This window comes from Trachurus japonicus, chromosome 9 (assembly GCF_045865225.1).
Source record: "Trachurus japonicus isolate A0001 chromosome 9, Traja_1.0".
Classification (NCBI taxonomy): Eukaryota; Metazoa; Chordata; class Actinopteri; order Carangiformes; family Carangidae; genus Trachurus; species Trachurus japonicus.
Window position 1 is genome coordinate 8,982,652 of NC_140915.1, and position 17,157 is coordinate 8,999,808.

Here is a 17,157-nt window from a genome sequence, read left to right on the forward strand (position 1 = left end):
ACTAAGGGCTGGGAGAATTTTCAGAGTCCTCCGTTCCTTCTCTGAGTTACAGGGGGGCTCGGCGTAGCAGTATTTGTCCATATAATGGTTGTGAATGGTGCTCACTTTTCTTTGTCCAAAAAGACACACCAAAAAACATCCAAATACCTCCACACTGCTCGTCTGTAATGTCCCTCTTGTATTGAAGCCCCGACATGAGAAATTGTTCCGAAAAAAATTAAATAAGTCTATGTTTTAAGCTTGTTTGTAGTGGAAGCTCCCAGTGTCTCAGTTCACTGCTCTTCCTGTGTCAGAGCAAATCTCGCGTGATTTGCACTGACCGGCGGAACAATTTCTCATGTCGGGGCTTCAATACAAGAGGGACATTACAGACGAGCACTATGGAGGTATTTGGGTGTTTTTTGGTGTGTCTTTTTGGACGAAGAAAAGTGGTATCCATTCACAACCATTATATGGACAAATACTGCTGCGCGGACGCCCCCGTAACTCAGAGAAGGCACGGAGGACTCTGAAAATTCTCCCAGCCCTTAGTCGACATGAGGGTGAGTAGATAATGAGTGAAATTTGAATTTTGGGTGAACTATCCCTTAAAATGTCGGTGTAAAGCCTCAGCTCTTCCTCATCTTTCTCCATATTGCTCTCCGTCTCCGTCCGACCGTGTGACGTCTTGTTTTTCTGATCAGAAAACGGCTCAACACACACACACACACACACACACACACACACACACACACACACACACACACACACACACACACACACACACCCCTCCAGCTGGTCACCAGGCCTCTGTAGACTGACTCAGTCGTTGACTCAGGCCTCCTTGCAGCTCTCTGTCGTCATCATCATCATCATTTGTATTTTCTCTGAACACCGAGCTCCAGCAGCTCAGCCTTCACTGTGTGTTCTCTGTGCGTTTTTGAAGCAAATATTTTCCAAAACAAACTTTATTTTTCCCTCTGAAGCTCACACAACAACAACGTGTAATACAGTGCAATAACGACAATCCAACCCGTCACACACACACACACACAGGTCAGGGCAGGAGCTGGGGTATTAGCGCCCAGCTCTCCACAACGGAGCATGTTATTAAAATGCATCTACGCAGTTCACAGTCGTAAGTCCTGACGCAGGATGACGATGATTCATACGTGTCCAACAGATTGGAGATATGGTCAGTTTTATAAATCGCTGCAGGGTGAATCAGTGGAATAAAATAAAAGATATATATACACTATGTTAATGGTGCTTTATGAAGGTGTGAAGATCCTCTAATACAGAAGATCGGACATTTCAGGCAGCACCAGTGATATGAAACTGGTTTACACTTCCTGCTAAATGGGCGTGGCTTTTACTCTGCAGCTTGTTTTTATCAGCTGGTTTTTAATATTGATTGATTGATTGATTGAAGTGTTTATTTCGAATATGAAAATAAAATGATAAAAAAAGAGAATAAGACAAAACATTTAAACATGAGACATAGAATACATATTCGAAAAGGAGTGAGAAGAAGTAAAACTTATAAACTCCCACCCCCTCTCCTTATATATGACTAACTAAGATCCTTGTCTAAATATATCTTATGTTACGAAATCATGAATATAATTTACTTATACACACTAATTATACATACATACAAACATACATACAGTACATACATACACATGCCCACATACAGATACATACACAAACACACGCGCACATACATGCAAAAGGAAAAAAAACAAAAAAACAACACCATAATATCTGATCAACCAAGTAATCAAAGATCTTATCAGTCCAGTGATGCTCAGTTCAGATGTTAAGTTGAGCTTGGAAAAGCTGTTTGCAGCAGCAGCAGCAGCGGTGAAACCAAAGCCAGCAGAGACGGGGAGAGACTGAAGCTCTCTCCAGAGTTTGTGGCTGAGACAGAAGGAGGTCACAAGTAAAGTTAATTTACTCTGAAAAAAAAGAAAAACAAGCCGTCATGTCGACGTCGGGCGGCTTCAGAGGATCTGAAGAATGGATCCCAGATTTATTTCTGTGACATAAATCTGCGGAGCGACAGAAACTCTGATCGTCTCTGAGCAGACTCAGACCTGCTGCTGGTCGACTGAAGGGGCGAAGACGTCATGTGACACAGGGAGATACAGGAAGTGACTGGAAATGAGCCTTTTCTATTCATTTTTATTTTTGTGTTTATTTTATTTTTTAAATTATATTTTTCATTTCATTTCATTTTTATATATTTACAAATGTATTAACTTTTCATTGTGATTTATTTATTTCATTTTTTTCTTTTTTTACTTTTACATTTTATTAATTATACTATTTTTTAGATATAATTATATATATATACATAAGCCTGAGAGCAACAACCTGACAAACTGAAGGGCCTGCTGCCTGTCATGCAAACATCTGTCTCTCTTTAATACATTGTATTGTTTTACCACCTATGTCATCTTTCATATCACTTAGAGCAGCAGCTACTCATTGTTCTAAACATCTGTCTCTGTTTAACACAGATGTTTAATACATATTGTTTTATTATTTTGCTCCTGGGTTAATTTAATACATATATCATTTATTTTATTAAATGAATATTAGTTAATGAATCCTAGTCAATCTGATCTGATCTCATTAAATTAACCCGGGAGCAGAACAATGAGTAGTTGCTGCTCTAAGTGAAATGAAAGATGACATGCATGGTAAAACAATGTGCATTAAACATCTGTATTAAACAGAGACAGATGTTTGCATGAAAGGCAGCAGGCCCTTCAGTTCATCAGCTTGTTGCTCCCTCTTTCTGTTTACATGTTGAAGTTATGCAGACATTATATAACGTAGCTCATAACACTTTATTATGTACAAATTCAGTTTTTGGAGACGAGACAAAACCACGAAGCCTGAACGCCAAAAACTTTCCAACATCGCATTCACCGAGATAATTATTGGTTGCGTAAGCGCCGGCCATTGTTCCAGCAGCCCATCTGCCTTCCGCAGTGAGCTGTCACTTTCCATCCACTTAACGTTTATATCTGTGTGTGTGTGTGTGTGTGTTTGCTTCTCCAGAGGCTGCCAGTCGAGCCATCGTCCAGTTCTTGGAGGTGAACCAGAGTGAGGAGGCGAGTCGCGGCTGGATGCTTCTGACCACCATCAACCTGTTGGCTTCCTCTGGACAGGTTGGTATAGCAACCACGCACCTCGTCCCTCCGTGTTCATAAATACACTTCTCTTTTTACTATAATCACATTTCTGTGTGCCATCACTGCCCTGTGTGTGTGTGTGTGTGTGTGTGTGTATATTCTTGCCCTGCGGGTGGAAACAGCTTGTTAAAAAAAAAAGCCAAGTCTGTATCTCTTTGACCCATTTGCATATCCTCTCTTTGATCCCACTGCAGAAAACTAAAACTAAAAATTCCCAAATTCCCACCTGACCCGTCTCTCTCTCACCCGGAGCACGGACGTTTGTTAAACCTGCCTTTACTGCTCCGAATGAAGGAACGGACGCCCAGAGTCGCTCTGCTGTGTCACATTAAAGGGATAGTTCGACATTTTTGGCGAATTCTCCTCTCACCATAATCCCTATAGTCATAGCAGTAGGTCCACTATCGGTGCATGTTGTTTCGAGATCAGCGGGGAATAGGTACTTTTGCCCTTCCCTCATCAAACTCGTAGGTTCATTACCTTTAATTGTCGGTGCAAGCTATTTTTAGAACGGCAGAGCAGAGCCGTGAGCTGCTCAGAGCTACGCTACGGAGGCTAATGGGATTTCTTGGTTTCCCTCATCAAACTCATCAAATACACAATCCAACAACTCCACAACGCTCTGGTGGACAAGTTGTGACCTGCACATTCACCACGCTGTGAGATAATAACACAACGTTACCAGACAGAGTTGTTTTAGAGGGAAATTCAGCCGGATCTACTTTCCAGACACGGCTGCTGGGCGGAGGGATTTCAAAAATGCAAGTAGTTCAGAATATTTGCTTCATATATACGTTATTATCTCATAGTGTGGTGAATGTGCATTTGATGAGTTGGATGAGGGAAAGGCGAAAGTACCGATTCGTGAGCAGCTCGCGTCTCTGCCCCGCCGATCTAAAAACAACATGCACCAATAATTAAAGCAGAAGTAAGCGATCCGGTGGTTTTGGCTAACTTCTTGTCAGCCGATGGAGTTAGCAGTCCCCGCCCTCGTCCCTACGTCACCACATTCACGCGCATCCCTTGGCTGCACACACAGAGAGGACCGCCCCTTTATGCCGTTCTCTCTCCTCATTGGATAAAGGTTGTAGGATACAAGGAAAGTTTTCTCCTCGGCTCAGAGCAGAGCAGAGTGACTGACAGACCCGTGTTTCAGTCCAAACACTCTATGTAAGTGATTGCTGTTGGAAGATATAACTATTTAAGACTTATATTAATACAAATATTCCGCTTACTTCTGCTTTAAAGGTGATGAACCTACTGCTAAAACTATAGGGATTATATTGAACTATCCCTTTAATGAGCATGATTATCATGTGTTCAAATGTAAACACATGGATGTGTGTCTGTGACTCAGCAGAAAATCTTATGAACTTTTCCGGCAGCTCGTTCCTCTCTCGGTCTTGAGGAGCGTCGCTGTCAGCTGACTGACCGACCGGCTGCTTCTCTTGCTCTGCTGCACATCAGAAATCTGCCTCTGTTGTTGTCGAGTCCAACACTTCCCATCCGTCTCACTCAGACATGATTTAAATCCTGCCTCCTTTTTTTTTTTCTTTTCTTTTGATCTGTCAAAGCGCACACACACACACACACACACACACACACACTCCCCTCGGCCGTGCTGCTTATGGATTTACTTCATCTGTGAGGAAGAATACGTTTTTTTTTTTGTGCACAGCAGAAATCCCTCCACTCAGGTTTGTGCTCATGCAAACAGCAGAAGTCTGTGTCGTCAGGAAATGGAAGTGAAATTCACTTCTTCCTTAGTTCAACACTTTTTAAAAAAACATTTTTTTCCTGAAGTGGCCTCGCAGACGCTGCGGGATCTAAAAACCACTCACACGTCACCGAAGTGAAGTTTCCGTTTGGTCGGAGGAGCTTTACAGAACCGTCAGCGTCTCTCCTGCGCCGCGCTGGTCGAGGTGTCACGTTTAGTTTTAAGTGAAGCCAGACCGACGCCAACTGTGTTGCATTTTATGGTTTAAAGAGGAAGCAGATTCTTGTGTTTCAGCTCCATCTGAATAAGTTCTCCTAAGCAAAGCGTGTCTTTAGGTTCATACATGTGGAGTTTGTTCCTGCTCCACCATCTTTACTTTTATTGTGAAAGTCTTGATCTGTATCCTCTGGATGCTGTGTCACAATCAATCACTTTTTTTTCCCACTAGGTTCATATGGAGAACTCATTCGGACAGCGCTGTTAATTATTTACAAAGGTGCTTCATGTGACCTTTATTTTGAAGGTTAAGTGGCCTGGCAGACCTGCAGGGAGACTGTGAGCTGATGCTGAGCCATTTAACTTATGCAGTTAAATATATAGCCTATGTATATATATACAGTATACAGTATCACTGTGGCTTTTCAACAGGTCATATTTCAAAATAAGACCATCTATGATCTAAGATTGTCAGTTCACCACCTCTATTATCACCTCAGAGCTTGGCTTAGGTGATATCCAGAGTTTAACATCTGGATGTCGTCATGGAAAATGTACTTATGTTACATAGCAAGAATATGGCTTCAGGTATATGTACCCTATATTTGGTATTAATTAATTTGACCCACTTCATGAATAACAAAGCAAATACCTGACTCTGGTTTCTGACTCTGGAGTAGACGATGCATTTTTCTTCCATTTTGATTTTTCAGCTCAGATGAATCAGAATCTAGATCAGAATTTAAAATTCGTATTGTGTGCTCTCTATCGTGTCTTTTGTGTGTTTGTGTGTATGTGGCGGCATTGAGTCCAGGCCAAATTTATAAAAAGATGATAAAGTATTATCTATCTAGACTCAGAATCTCTTTAAACACAACGGAATTGAGGCAGCAGCTCTCGATTCAGCGCCGTATAAATTAAATAGTATAAAGTTAAAAACAAAGCAACCAAGAACAATAGGTTAACAAAAAACTATAATACGGTACTCTGCATATGGCCCGAATATATCAATAATCCATATTACTGAATATCCTCTCCTCTTCTGCATTATTCCTCCCTCTCTCAGACGTTTCCCATGTCAGGATAAAAAACAAACCTGACATACACATTCATTACAGTTCATTATTATTATTATTAATATTAATAATAATTGTTGTTGTTGTGGAGAGTGCCGGGTGTCGGAGCAGGGGATTCTGGGAAGTTAGTGGCTCCTTTTGTGCCACTTTTCCTCCTCTTCCACCAGCGTCACTGTGTCTTCCTGCCAGAGCTGCTGCTCTTATGTCACAGTGATAAACCGCAACACACACACACACACACACACACACACACACACGGGGGGGGGGGGGGGGAAACAGGAATTACCCAGCATCCAACAGGGCGGCTCAGGTCCTGTGTGTGTGTTTGACAGAGTGTGTGACTGGGTTTAATGGGTTGGTGTGGACGGTAAAACAAAAGGCAGCTGACCGCCCATAAACAAAAAACACAACAGTGATTATTGGCAACGAAATGTCGTTGCTATAGGCTTCTGGAAACACAGAAATAAACAATATTAAATAGATCTGTAAAAATGCAAAAATATAAATATAAATATGATCTATATAATTAGTGCAAAAGAGTTCAATAACAAACAGAGTTGTTTTAGAGGTAAATTCATGCAAAAGCACTGATACACGTTTCCATGGGGGGCAGTTTTTCATCAAGCAGTCTCTGTATTTCCCTCTAAAACAACTCTGTCTGGTAACGTTGTGTTATTATCTCATAGCGTGGTGAATGTGCAGGTCACAACTTGTCCACCAGAGCGTTGTGGAGTTGTTGGATTGTGTATTTGATGAGTTTGATGAGGGAAACCAAGAAATCCCCATTAGTCTCCGTAGAGTAGCTCTGAGCAGCTCACGGCTCTGCTCCGCCGTTCTAGAAACAGCTTGCACCAACAATTAAAGGTAACGAACCTACTGCTATGACTATAGGGATTATGGCAATGGGCCAATTTGGCAAAATGTTGAACTATCCCTTTACCGGCTCATCACGTGTTTTTCCCTGATAGATGGATCTGCTGCAGTTATCTGCTGTAGGAAAACCTCTCTCTCAGGGGCAGGAGAGGAGAAAATGGGCCTCAGTTTCTATTTCTCCTGAAGAACAGTGTTTACAGACTCTTCCTTCTCTTTTTCTTTAACACTCCCTCTCTCCCTCACCCTCACCCTCTCTTTCTCTTCTTCCCTCAGATGATAAAACAGCAACATTTGTGTTTGCAGCTCCACGTCGCTGACATCTGTTTTTATAGGATGCCCTTCACGCTCTGCTCTCCCTCTGCTCTTATCTCTCTCTCTCTCTTTCTTTGACACATTGCCCCCCCCCCCCACACCCCACCCCTCTCTCTCTCTCTCTCTCTCTGTGCATTTATCTCCTTCACCTTCCTTCTCTTATTCCCTCTCTTTGTCTCTCTCTCTCACACACCCACAGATCCAATAAAACGTCTCGGCCTCTCCCTGGTTTTCTGCCTGATTGACTGTTAGCAGTAACCTTGACCCTAAAGCTGCAGTAGCAGCAGCAGCACGGCCGGTGTGTGTGTGTCTGTCACAGCCTGTAAACACACACACACACACACACTGACACACACACAAACACACACACACACACACACACACACACACCTGACCTCACACAGGCTCAGTGTACCACAGGTGCAGGTCTCGATTTTTCCATTATACAGACTCACTGTTAACCTCCGTCGCTCCCTCCACCACTCCTCCTCTCCATTGATCAGCTGAGGGGCTAAGGTTGAGTTTATATATATGTGTGTGTCTGTTATAGTGTGTGTTATAGTGTGTGTGTGTGTGTGTGTGTGTGTGTGTGTGTGTGTGTGTGGAGGCGGCGGCAGCAGCAGCGTTTGATTATCTGAATCATTCGCCTCAGTGAGCACAAACCCCATCTCTTTCTGCAGCCCTTTTCCTTTCCATCAACACTTACACACTTACACACTAACACACACACACATATATACAGTATAATAGAGGAAAACACACACAATAAACTACACACACCTCAGGCTTTAACACACTTCTCACCCTGGCCTTTATTTTACCTCCCAGAAACACAACCATGAATCATTACACAGCAGTGAAAAGAAGGGAAGAAAAAGAAAAACCCGTTTACCAAAGTCACGCTAAAAGAGAAAGCGTTTTCCTCTCTGTTGTAGCTCGGTTCACGTGGAGACGGAGCCACACGAGTCGGGGATCTCATCGTATATCGATCGATTTTTTTTAGCATCTTCTGAAACTAATTTCTTTGTTTTCCTCCTTCTTCTGCTCTCTATAAATCTACAAATAGAATAGTGTTGATTGTTAAATTGTAACTAACTTAGTATATTGTATATATGATATATATTTATTTATGGGGATAGTTTTTATACATATATATCTATTTTATAAGGATATGTATGTAGTATATTTTTCTTTTTGTAATTATATTTTTATATAGATATTTATGTAGTGTATATATTTATATAGGTGTATTATGTAGTTGTAAGGATATCTGTACTTCTTCCCACTCCTTTTTCAAACAATGTGCGGTGTTTTGTTATGTCTTGGCTCTATTTTATTTATTTTTTTCTTTTTTTTCTTTCTTTTGTATGTACAAATAGTTACATACTTTTTTTTTTATACATGTTCAAAAATTCATTCATTCATTCATTCATTCATTCATTTATGCTCCTCCTCCTCCTCCTCCTCATCCTCAGAAAACGGTGGACTGCATGACGACCATGTCTGTGCCGTCCACGCTGGTCAAATGCCTCTACCTGTTCTTCGACCTGCCCCACATGGCCGAAGCCCCGGCCGGCCCCACGCCACCGCAGCCGCCACCGCCGCCGCCGCCACCGCCGGCGACCACACAGGAGAAGACAGCGGGTCAGGGCCACACCCAGCCGGAGCTGCCGCTGGCCGACCGCAGAGTGCTGCTACAGAAAGTCTTTGTCCAGGTAAAATGATAAAAATTAAAGGTCCCATGTTATAAAAAAAAAGAAGAAGGTAGATTTATATGTTTTTTTTATTTTTTTATTATGATTATAAAGCAGCTCTAGGTTTAAACTGTGGTAAATACAGAAAGAGATTGAGGCTAGATCACAATAAGCTCCATACGGCATAAAGGTAGATGTTTGTGTTAAAGCTCCATACAGTATAAAGGTAGATGTTTGTGTTAAAGCTTCATACAGTATAAAGGTAGATGTTTGTATTAAAGCTCCATACAGTATAAAGGTAGATGTTTGTGTTAAAGCTCCATACAGTATAAAGGTAGATGTTTGTGTTAAAGCTCCATACCGTATAAAGGTAGATGTTTGTGTTAAAGCTCCATACAGTATAAAGGTAGATGTTTGTGTTAAAGCTCCATACAGTATAAAGGTAGATGTTTGTGTTAAAGCTCCATACAGTATAAAGGTAGATGTTTGTGTTAAAGCTCCATACAGTATAAAGGTAGATGTTTGTATTAAAGCTCCATACAGTATAAAGGTAGATGTTTGTGTTAAAGCTCCATACCGTATAAAGGTAGATGTTTGTGTTAAAGCTCCATACAGTATAAAGGTAGATGTTTGTATTAAAGCTCCATACAGTATAAAGGTAGATGTTTGTATTAAAGCTCCATACCGTATAAAGGTAGATGTTTGTATTAAAGCTCCATACAGTATAAAGGTAGATGTTTGTGTTAAAGCTCCATACAGTATAAAGGTAGATGTCCATGTGTAGTGTGATTATAAAGCAGCTCTAGGTTCTATATTAATACTCTGAAAGTATCAAAGCCTCAGTCCACAGAGAATTGCACACAGCCTGTATTCAGAAACTGAGCCTTAAAACCAGCCGTCAGGACTTCCTGTCACTTTGTGATGTCACAACGTAGCCCCGCCCCCTCACCACCTGGACCCACCATCCGGCACGTTGCAGGATTTGGTTTCTCTGAGTGTTTTATTCTATTTTTATTTGGATCACTCAGAAAACAGTTGGCCAATCAGAAGAGAGGCTCAGAGCCTCCTCTCTTCTGATTGGCTGACACTGACTTGTTGTTACTAGAGCCCGAGTGAGATGTTTTCTGGGTTTAATAACCACAAATATGTCCTCTTATGCATCAATACTCAAAACAAAAAACAGGAAAAGTGCAAAATTTGGGACTTTTAATTAAAGTATTTTTCTTTTGATAGGCAAATAAGTCAAAAAACATGATGAAATGTCATTATTTTCTGCCTTTTTGTGATGTATTTTATCATATTTTAAGATCTGGAGGAAAAGTGGTTAGTGGATGAGTCAGTCTGGACTGAAGTCTTGTAAATCTTGTGCAGAATTAGCAGCAGCAGCCGATTATGAGATGGTTCTTGATTGAATTTGATCGTTTTAAATCCACGTGGGCTCTGATGAGAAGGGATTAGTGGATCCTCCTCATTGCACTCATGGTGGGAAGCTCAGCCTGATACGGTTACTTCATTTACTCCGACTGCCCTAATCACATTAGTCCCTGACTCTTGTGTTTACACATGTTATGATACCAGTTATAGAAGACACGTTGAACAAACACACAGACTCCACTTTGTTTCCTCCCGTCTCGCTCCACACGCCTGCAGATCCTGGTGAAGCTCTGCACCTTCGTGTCTCCGGCGGAGGAGCTGGCGCAGAAGGACGACCTGCAGCTGCTGTTCAGCGCCATCACCTCCTGGTGCCCCCCCCACAACCTGCCCTGGAGGAGGAGCGCCGGCGAGGTGCTCACCACCATCTCCAGACACGGCCTCAGCGTCAACGTGGTCAAATACATACACGGTAAATACACACACATGTGGAGGATGAGCTTTTTATCTTTTTTTTGTCTACTGATGAGCACTTTTAAAGGGATAGTTCACCCAAAATTCAAATTTCACTCATTATCTCCTCACCCTCATGTCGACTAAGAGCTGTGAGAAGTTTCAGAGTCCTCCGTGCCTTCTCTGAGTTACGGGGGGGTCCGCGCAGCAGTATTTGTCCATATAATGGTTGTGAATGGATACCAACTTTCTTCGTCCAAAAAGACACACCAAAAAACATCCAAATACCTCCATACTGCTCGTCTGCAATGTCCCTCTTGTATTGAAGCCCCGACATGAGAAATTGTTCCGCCGGTCAGTGCAAATCACGCGAGATTTGCACTGACACAGGAAGAGCAGGGAACCAAGACACTGGGAGCTTCCGCTACAAACAAGCTTAGAACATAGACTTATTTAATTTCTTTCAGAACAATTTCTCATGTTGGGGCTTCAATACAAGAGGGACATTACAGACGAGCACTATGGAGGTATTTGGATGTTTTTTGGTGTGTCTTTTTGGACCAAGAAAGTTGGTATCCATTCAAATTTGAATTTTGGGTGAACTATCCCTTTAATCTGTTATTTTCATCCAGCAACCAGAGAGCACAGGATTTTTATGTATTGTGTATTCTATATTTTGTACAGTTTTATCTAGTTTATGATTTATTTCACTCATAATGTCTTGTTTCTCTTTTTATGCTGCTCTGATATATGAATTTCCCCCCAGGGATGAATAAAGTTTAATCAAACCTACGATATGATCCATAGATCCAATGAGGAGGTGCATGCAAAACAAACATCTGTCCTGTAGCTTGGCAACAGAAAAATAAGAATAAAAACAAAGTACCTCCATTATTTCTGTATATGTATTCTAAATATACTCACAATTCAGGAGTTTATTGGCTGGTTGGTTGGTTTATTAATTTATTTGCACCATAAAAGTCAAGGACAATTACAAAAACAGAAATGAAACAAGAATTTCTGTAAATTAATATGTGCGAATACAAAACACTTCCCCAAAAATATGCAAAGATTCAACAACAATTCAACAACAACAAAAAAGAAAATGTAATGTTGCACATTAGATGAGACACATTGAAACAAGACAGACAGACCGTCAGGGTTTTTACAGTGTGAGGTCGTGTGTCGGAGATCAGAGCTGCAGCTGCTCGTCCAGCTGCAGTTCTGATCTCCAGATGTGCGGTGGCGAGGTGTGAACCAGCTGTTGGGACACGATGCACACGCAGAACGGCCTGTTTCAAACCGCAGAGTGTCGTTTCCACCTGATGCAGATTTTCTTTTTCTTTAACAGTTTTTCGGAGGGTTAGGTTCACCTCAACAGACTTGTACCCCACATTTTAAAGGTTTAAAGTTGGTTGTGTATTGGATGTTTTGTATGCATTGTTTTAATTGTATGGTGTTCTTTAGAGATGGAAATAAGCTTCTGCTAAATCTGGTGTGTTTTTGTTTCTTGAAAATGATCAATGCAAACACATTGTCCTAAAATACATAAATCCAGAATAGCTCCACAACGATCAGGTCAATATGCTTCTTCTTGGTCTCAATAGAGAGTCAAGAGCTCAGAGAATAAAATCCAGTGTCAGTAACATTGTGTCTGTTCCTCAGCCTTTTATCCTCTGGTTTACACAGTGTAAAACACCATGATAGCAGTGAGTGTGTGTGTAGAGATGCAGCTGGATGGATTCAGCAGCTCCTCGACTACAACTGGACCAGAGCAGATGAGATTATCACAGAGCGTCTAGATGTGGTGGAGGTTTTAGTGAGGACAGCAGCAGGAGGACTGACTCTCCGTTTGGACACTTGGAACAAATAATATAAAGTGTGTCCAAGTTAATTTCCATCAGTATGATAAATAGTAATGTTGTGACAATTTGTATGAATTAAATTCAACCTTTATTCTCACAATGTACAGTCTAATGGCGCATTTCCACTAGCACGGCTCGGCTCGATACGGCTCGGCACGGCACGGCACGGCTCGGTTTGGTTGTGTTTCCATTACAACTGAGTATCACTAGTGCCGCCGTGACGTCATTTACACGGCGCCGAGCAACGCTCTAAACTCTGTAAATATATAACTTTAGCAACATTTGAAACATTTTCAGGCGAGAAAGTAGTCGTTTAGATCCCCAACGTGTTGAAAATATGACAAAATACCAACTGTTTACAATTTTGTTTCAACGAAGTCGGCGTTACTAAAGCTAGCCGTAGTGAGCAACGCACTTCCGGTTATTTTCACAAAATAAAATACCCGTTGCCTTTTATCATAAGGAAAGCCATTACGATAGAATTGGTGCTTTTACTTTGTAAACAGGAAGTGAACCTACCCTCGCTGTAGCTAGCTTTAAACCGCCGTTTTGACTGCTCTCGTCCCGTTAACGGCATTTAACCGTTCAATATGCCTTACCGGAGAGTCTTGCCAGCTCCGAGATCGGCCTGGTTCATTGTAAAACATTTATTTATTGATGTAAATGTGGTGTTTTCTGTGCGTACAGACCCCAAGGCAGTGCTGCTCTTCTTTCTAACCACAAACTGCTGCTACAGCCACAATTGTTAGATTTCATCAATGAGACCAACATTTGAGTTTAAAGGTGTACAGAAATGGCCGTTTGTCCCGTTTGTCGCGCCGAGTTGTCACGAGCTGCAACACGAGTTTACCCGAGTAAGGAAAATGAATTTGATTGGTCGTTATCGAGCGGGCGGGATATTCAAAGCTTGGGGCGAGCCCGAGCTCCGTGTGTGTGCGTGTCTCAGACGTTTGAATGACGGATTACGGATCCAATATCAGTGGCTAGTGAATCGTGTACAGGCTGACGTATAATCCGTGCGCCTGCATTATCCAATACGAAAAAAAAAACTACACTAAAATACACACTTTCATCACGGATTTACTCAAAAATAGAATTTTGCACAAAGTTTGGCCTACATCGTCTGATAGATGAGTTATTACACTAATTTTATGACCCAGAGTGGGCTCAAATTCAATTTTCTTTTCTGTACACCTTTAACCAGCCGGTGGTAAACCTCTAAAAAGCCATCGGGGAAGTTAATTAGCGGTCTGTTCTCCTCGGGGTGACGGTGGTAGGCTGGCCGGCGGAGCACGTCAGGAGCCGGGCTGCTGCCTCTGTGATGTCGCGGTCGCTGCTCGGACCTGGAGCTTCACTTCTCCGAAAAACATCGGGGCAAACTTCTAAACAGCCGTCGTTTGGATAAACTAACCGCACATGGGGATCTAAACAGTTACTTTCTCGCATGAAAAAATATTAAAACTTAATAAAGTCACGTAATAACAGAGCCAGTCTCAATATTAGAAATTCTCTGGTAATAACAGCTTCAGGCTTCAGCAGGAACATTTCTGTTGTCGGTCGTCGCTTCCAGTGACGACACTCATCGGCCAATCAGTGGAAGGCAGTCGGCTGACGTCACGTTTTAGTAACGCTTCGGCTCGCTTGGAACCAGGGCTGAGGTGATACCAAAAGTGTACCTGGTTGCAGGTACTACGTGCTAGTGGAAACACGCAAATAGCGCGCCGAGCCGAGCCGTACCGAGCCGAGCCGTGCTAGTGGAAATGCGCCATTAGTTTAGTGATGGGGCCATTCAATAATATTATTCTTCTGTGTTAAATATATCATGAAATTCTACTGATGGAAATTTGCTTGGACACTTTACTGTTTTGACAAAAATGCACTTGAAGTGGCGTTAGGGTCATCTTACTTTAGGAACATTAGAAATACAAAACCCCCACAGCATTTTATGAACCTTTTCATCCAGGTATCAGTAGATTTTCCAGCTTTCATCATGCAGTTGGGTTGATGAACCTCCTTCAAGCTAATTTCTGTACTTCTGTCCCATTCACATCTAACTCTGTCTCTCTCCCTCTCGTCCAATCCACAGAGAAGGAGTGTCTGGCCACGTGTGTCCAGAACATGCAGCAGTCCGACGACCTGTCTCCTCTGGAGATCGTGGAGATGTTCGCCGGCCTCTCCTGCTTCCTCAAAGACTCCAGCGACGTGTCCCAGACGCTGCTGGACGACTTCCGGATGTGCCAGGGTTACGCCTTCCTCTGCGACCTCACGCTCCGGTGAGACAGATCTCCTCCGTCCGTCCGTCTGTCCCGCCGTCAGTGGTGGAGTAAATTTACTTGAGTACTGTACTTAAAGCGATAGGTCACCCAAGATTGAAATTGCACTCATTATCTACTCACCCTCATGTGGACTAAGGGCTGGAAGAAGTTTCAGAGTCCTCCGTGGCTTCTCTGAGTTACAGGGGGTCTCGGCGTAGCAGTGCATGTCCATATAACGGTTGCAAATGGATACCAACTGTCTTCGTAACAAAAAGACACACCAAAAAACATCCAAATACCTCCATGCTGCTCGTATGTAATGTCCGTCTTGTATTGAAGCCCCAAAATGCGAAATTGTCCCGAAAAAAATTAAATAAGTCTATATTTCAAGCTTGTTTGTAGCCGAAGCTCCTCTTCCCGGTTCATCAAATTTGGACGAACCAGGTCTGTCCTCTTCCAGTTTGTCCAAATTTGACAAACCGGGAAGAGGAGCTTCGAGAAGCTTCCGCTACAAAAGCTTGAAATATAGACTTATTTAATTTTTTTCTGGACAATTTCGCATTTCGGGGCTTCAATACAAGACGGACATTACATACATTGTTACGAAGACAGTTGGTATCCATTTGCAACCGTTATATGGACATGCACTGCTACGCCGAGACCCCCTGTAACTCAGAGAAGCCACGGAGAACTCTGAAACTTCTCCCAGCCCTTAGTCGACATGAGGGGGAGTAGATAATGAGTGAAATTTCAATCTTGGGTGAACTATCCCTTTACTTGAGTATTAGATTTCTTTGGTATTTATTACTCTTACTTGAATACATTTCCAAGACAAATATTTTTACTTTTACTTGAGTTAATTTCTAGAAAGGCTGAAAAGTACTCGTTACTTTCAGGTCTGCTCTTTTTTTTTTATTTTTCTCTCTAAAATCCTATTGGACACAAGCTGTGTTTGTCAATGAAGGAAACCCTGACCACTAAAAGCAGCACATCAGTGCAGCTGGTTTCAAAGAGTTCATTCTCAGAAACAAGAGTTAAAAGGTCCTTAAATTCATTTAGAAAAAAATATAGTAATTCATTGATGTGAAAAATAAGAGATTTACTCTTACTCTTACTTAAAGTAAATGTAAAAGCATGTACTTTTGGATACTTAAAGCAGATATCAGCTTCACGGCCGTTTCGGCTAATGCTGTGTTCAAGGCAGGCTTTTGAAACCGTAAGTTACAGCTTCAAGTCACAACTACGACTTGGTAGCGTTCCAGGTAACCCGTAGCTCGTGTTTTTACCGTCCTGTTGTCTGTGAAAGTTCCCTATAACGGCCACTCGTAACTTCCGACCCGTGAACTCGTACCAGATCGAACTGGTATGACTTCACAGGAAGGAAAAACACAAAGTACGAGTTTCCTTGAACGCACCATGAGTTAGCAGCCCCCGCCCTTGTCAGGCATCAATTGGTCCTCGTGCTACGTCACCACATTCACGCGCATCCCTTGGCTGCACACACAGCCCTTCATGCCGTTCTCTCCCCTCATTGGATAACACTTGTATCCCACAAGGAAAATTTTCTCCTCGGGTTACAGCAGAGCAGAGTGACGGAGAGACTCGTGTTTAGGCTGAAATACTTCATGTAAGTGATTGCTGACGGAAAATAGGACTATTTAGGACTTATATTAACAAAAACATTCCACTGATATCTGCTTTAAGTACCTTTAAAAGGAAGTACTTTTTTACTCATACTCGAGTAATATGTCATCTGAGCTACTTTTACTTGTAACGGAGTAAATTTTGACCAGTAGTATTTGTACTCTTACTCAAGTACTGGGGTCGAGTACTCTGTCCATCTCTGCCCGCCGTCCGTCCGACGGTCTGACGCCGTGTGTTCTTGTTTCACGGTGCGTTCATGTCCATCTGTGTGTCTGTGTGTCTCTTTCTCTGCGTCCAGACTGGAACAGGCCAAGGAGGACGAGTCTAAAGACGCCCTGAAGGACCTGGTCAACCTGGTCACCTGTCTGACCACGTACGGCGTGACGGAGCTGAAACCCGCCGGCCTGACGACGGGCGCTCCCTTCCTGCTGCCCGGCTTCGTCCTCCCACAGCCTTCTGGGAAAGGTGCGTTCACGGCCTCGCTGGTTTTAGACTC

At 42.4% G+C, this 17,157-nt stretch overlaps 1 protein-coding gene across 11 annotated transcripts in view; it reads left to right on the plus strand.

Annotated features, from left to right (window-relative positions):
- wdfy3 (WD repeat and FYVE domain containing 3) overlaps positions 1–17,157 on the plus strand; it is a 170,857-nt gene that overhangs the window by 40,376 nt on the left and 113,324 nt on the right. For all 11 annotated transcript variants that reach the window (XM_085785866.1, XM_085785864.1, XM_085785867.1 and 8 more), the window contains exons 4-8: positions 3,052–3,161; positions 8,855–9,094; positions 10,724–10,916; positions 14,849–15,035; positions 16,960–17,126. In XM_085785866.1, the coding sequence (XP_085641992.1) occupies positions 3,052–3,161; positions 8,855–9,094; positions 10,724–10,916; positions 14,849–15,035; positions 16,960–17,126 (897 nt within the window). The remainder of the gene's footprint in view (positions 1–3,051; positions 3,162–8,854; positions 9,095–10,723; positions 10,917–14,848; positions 15,036–16,959; positions 17,127–17,157) is intronic.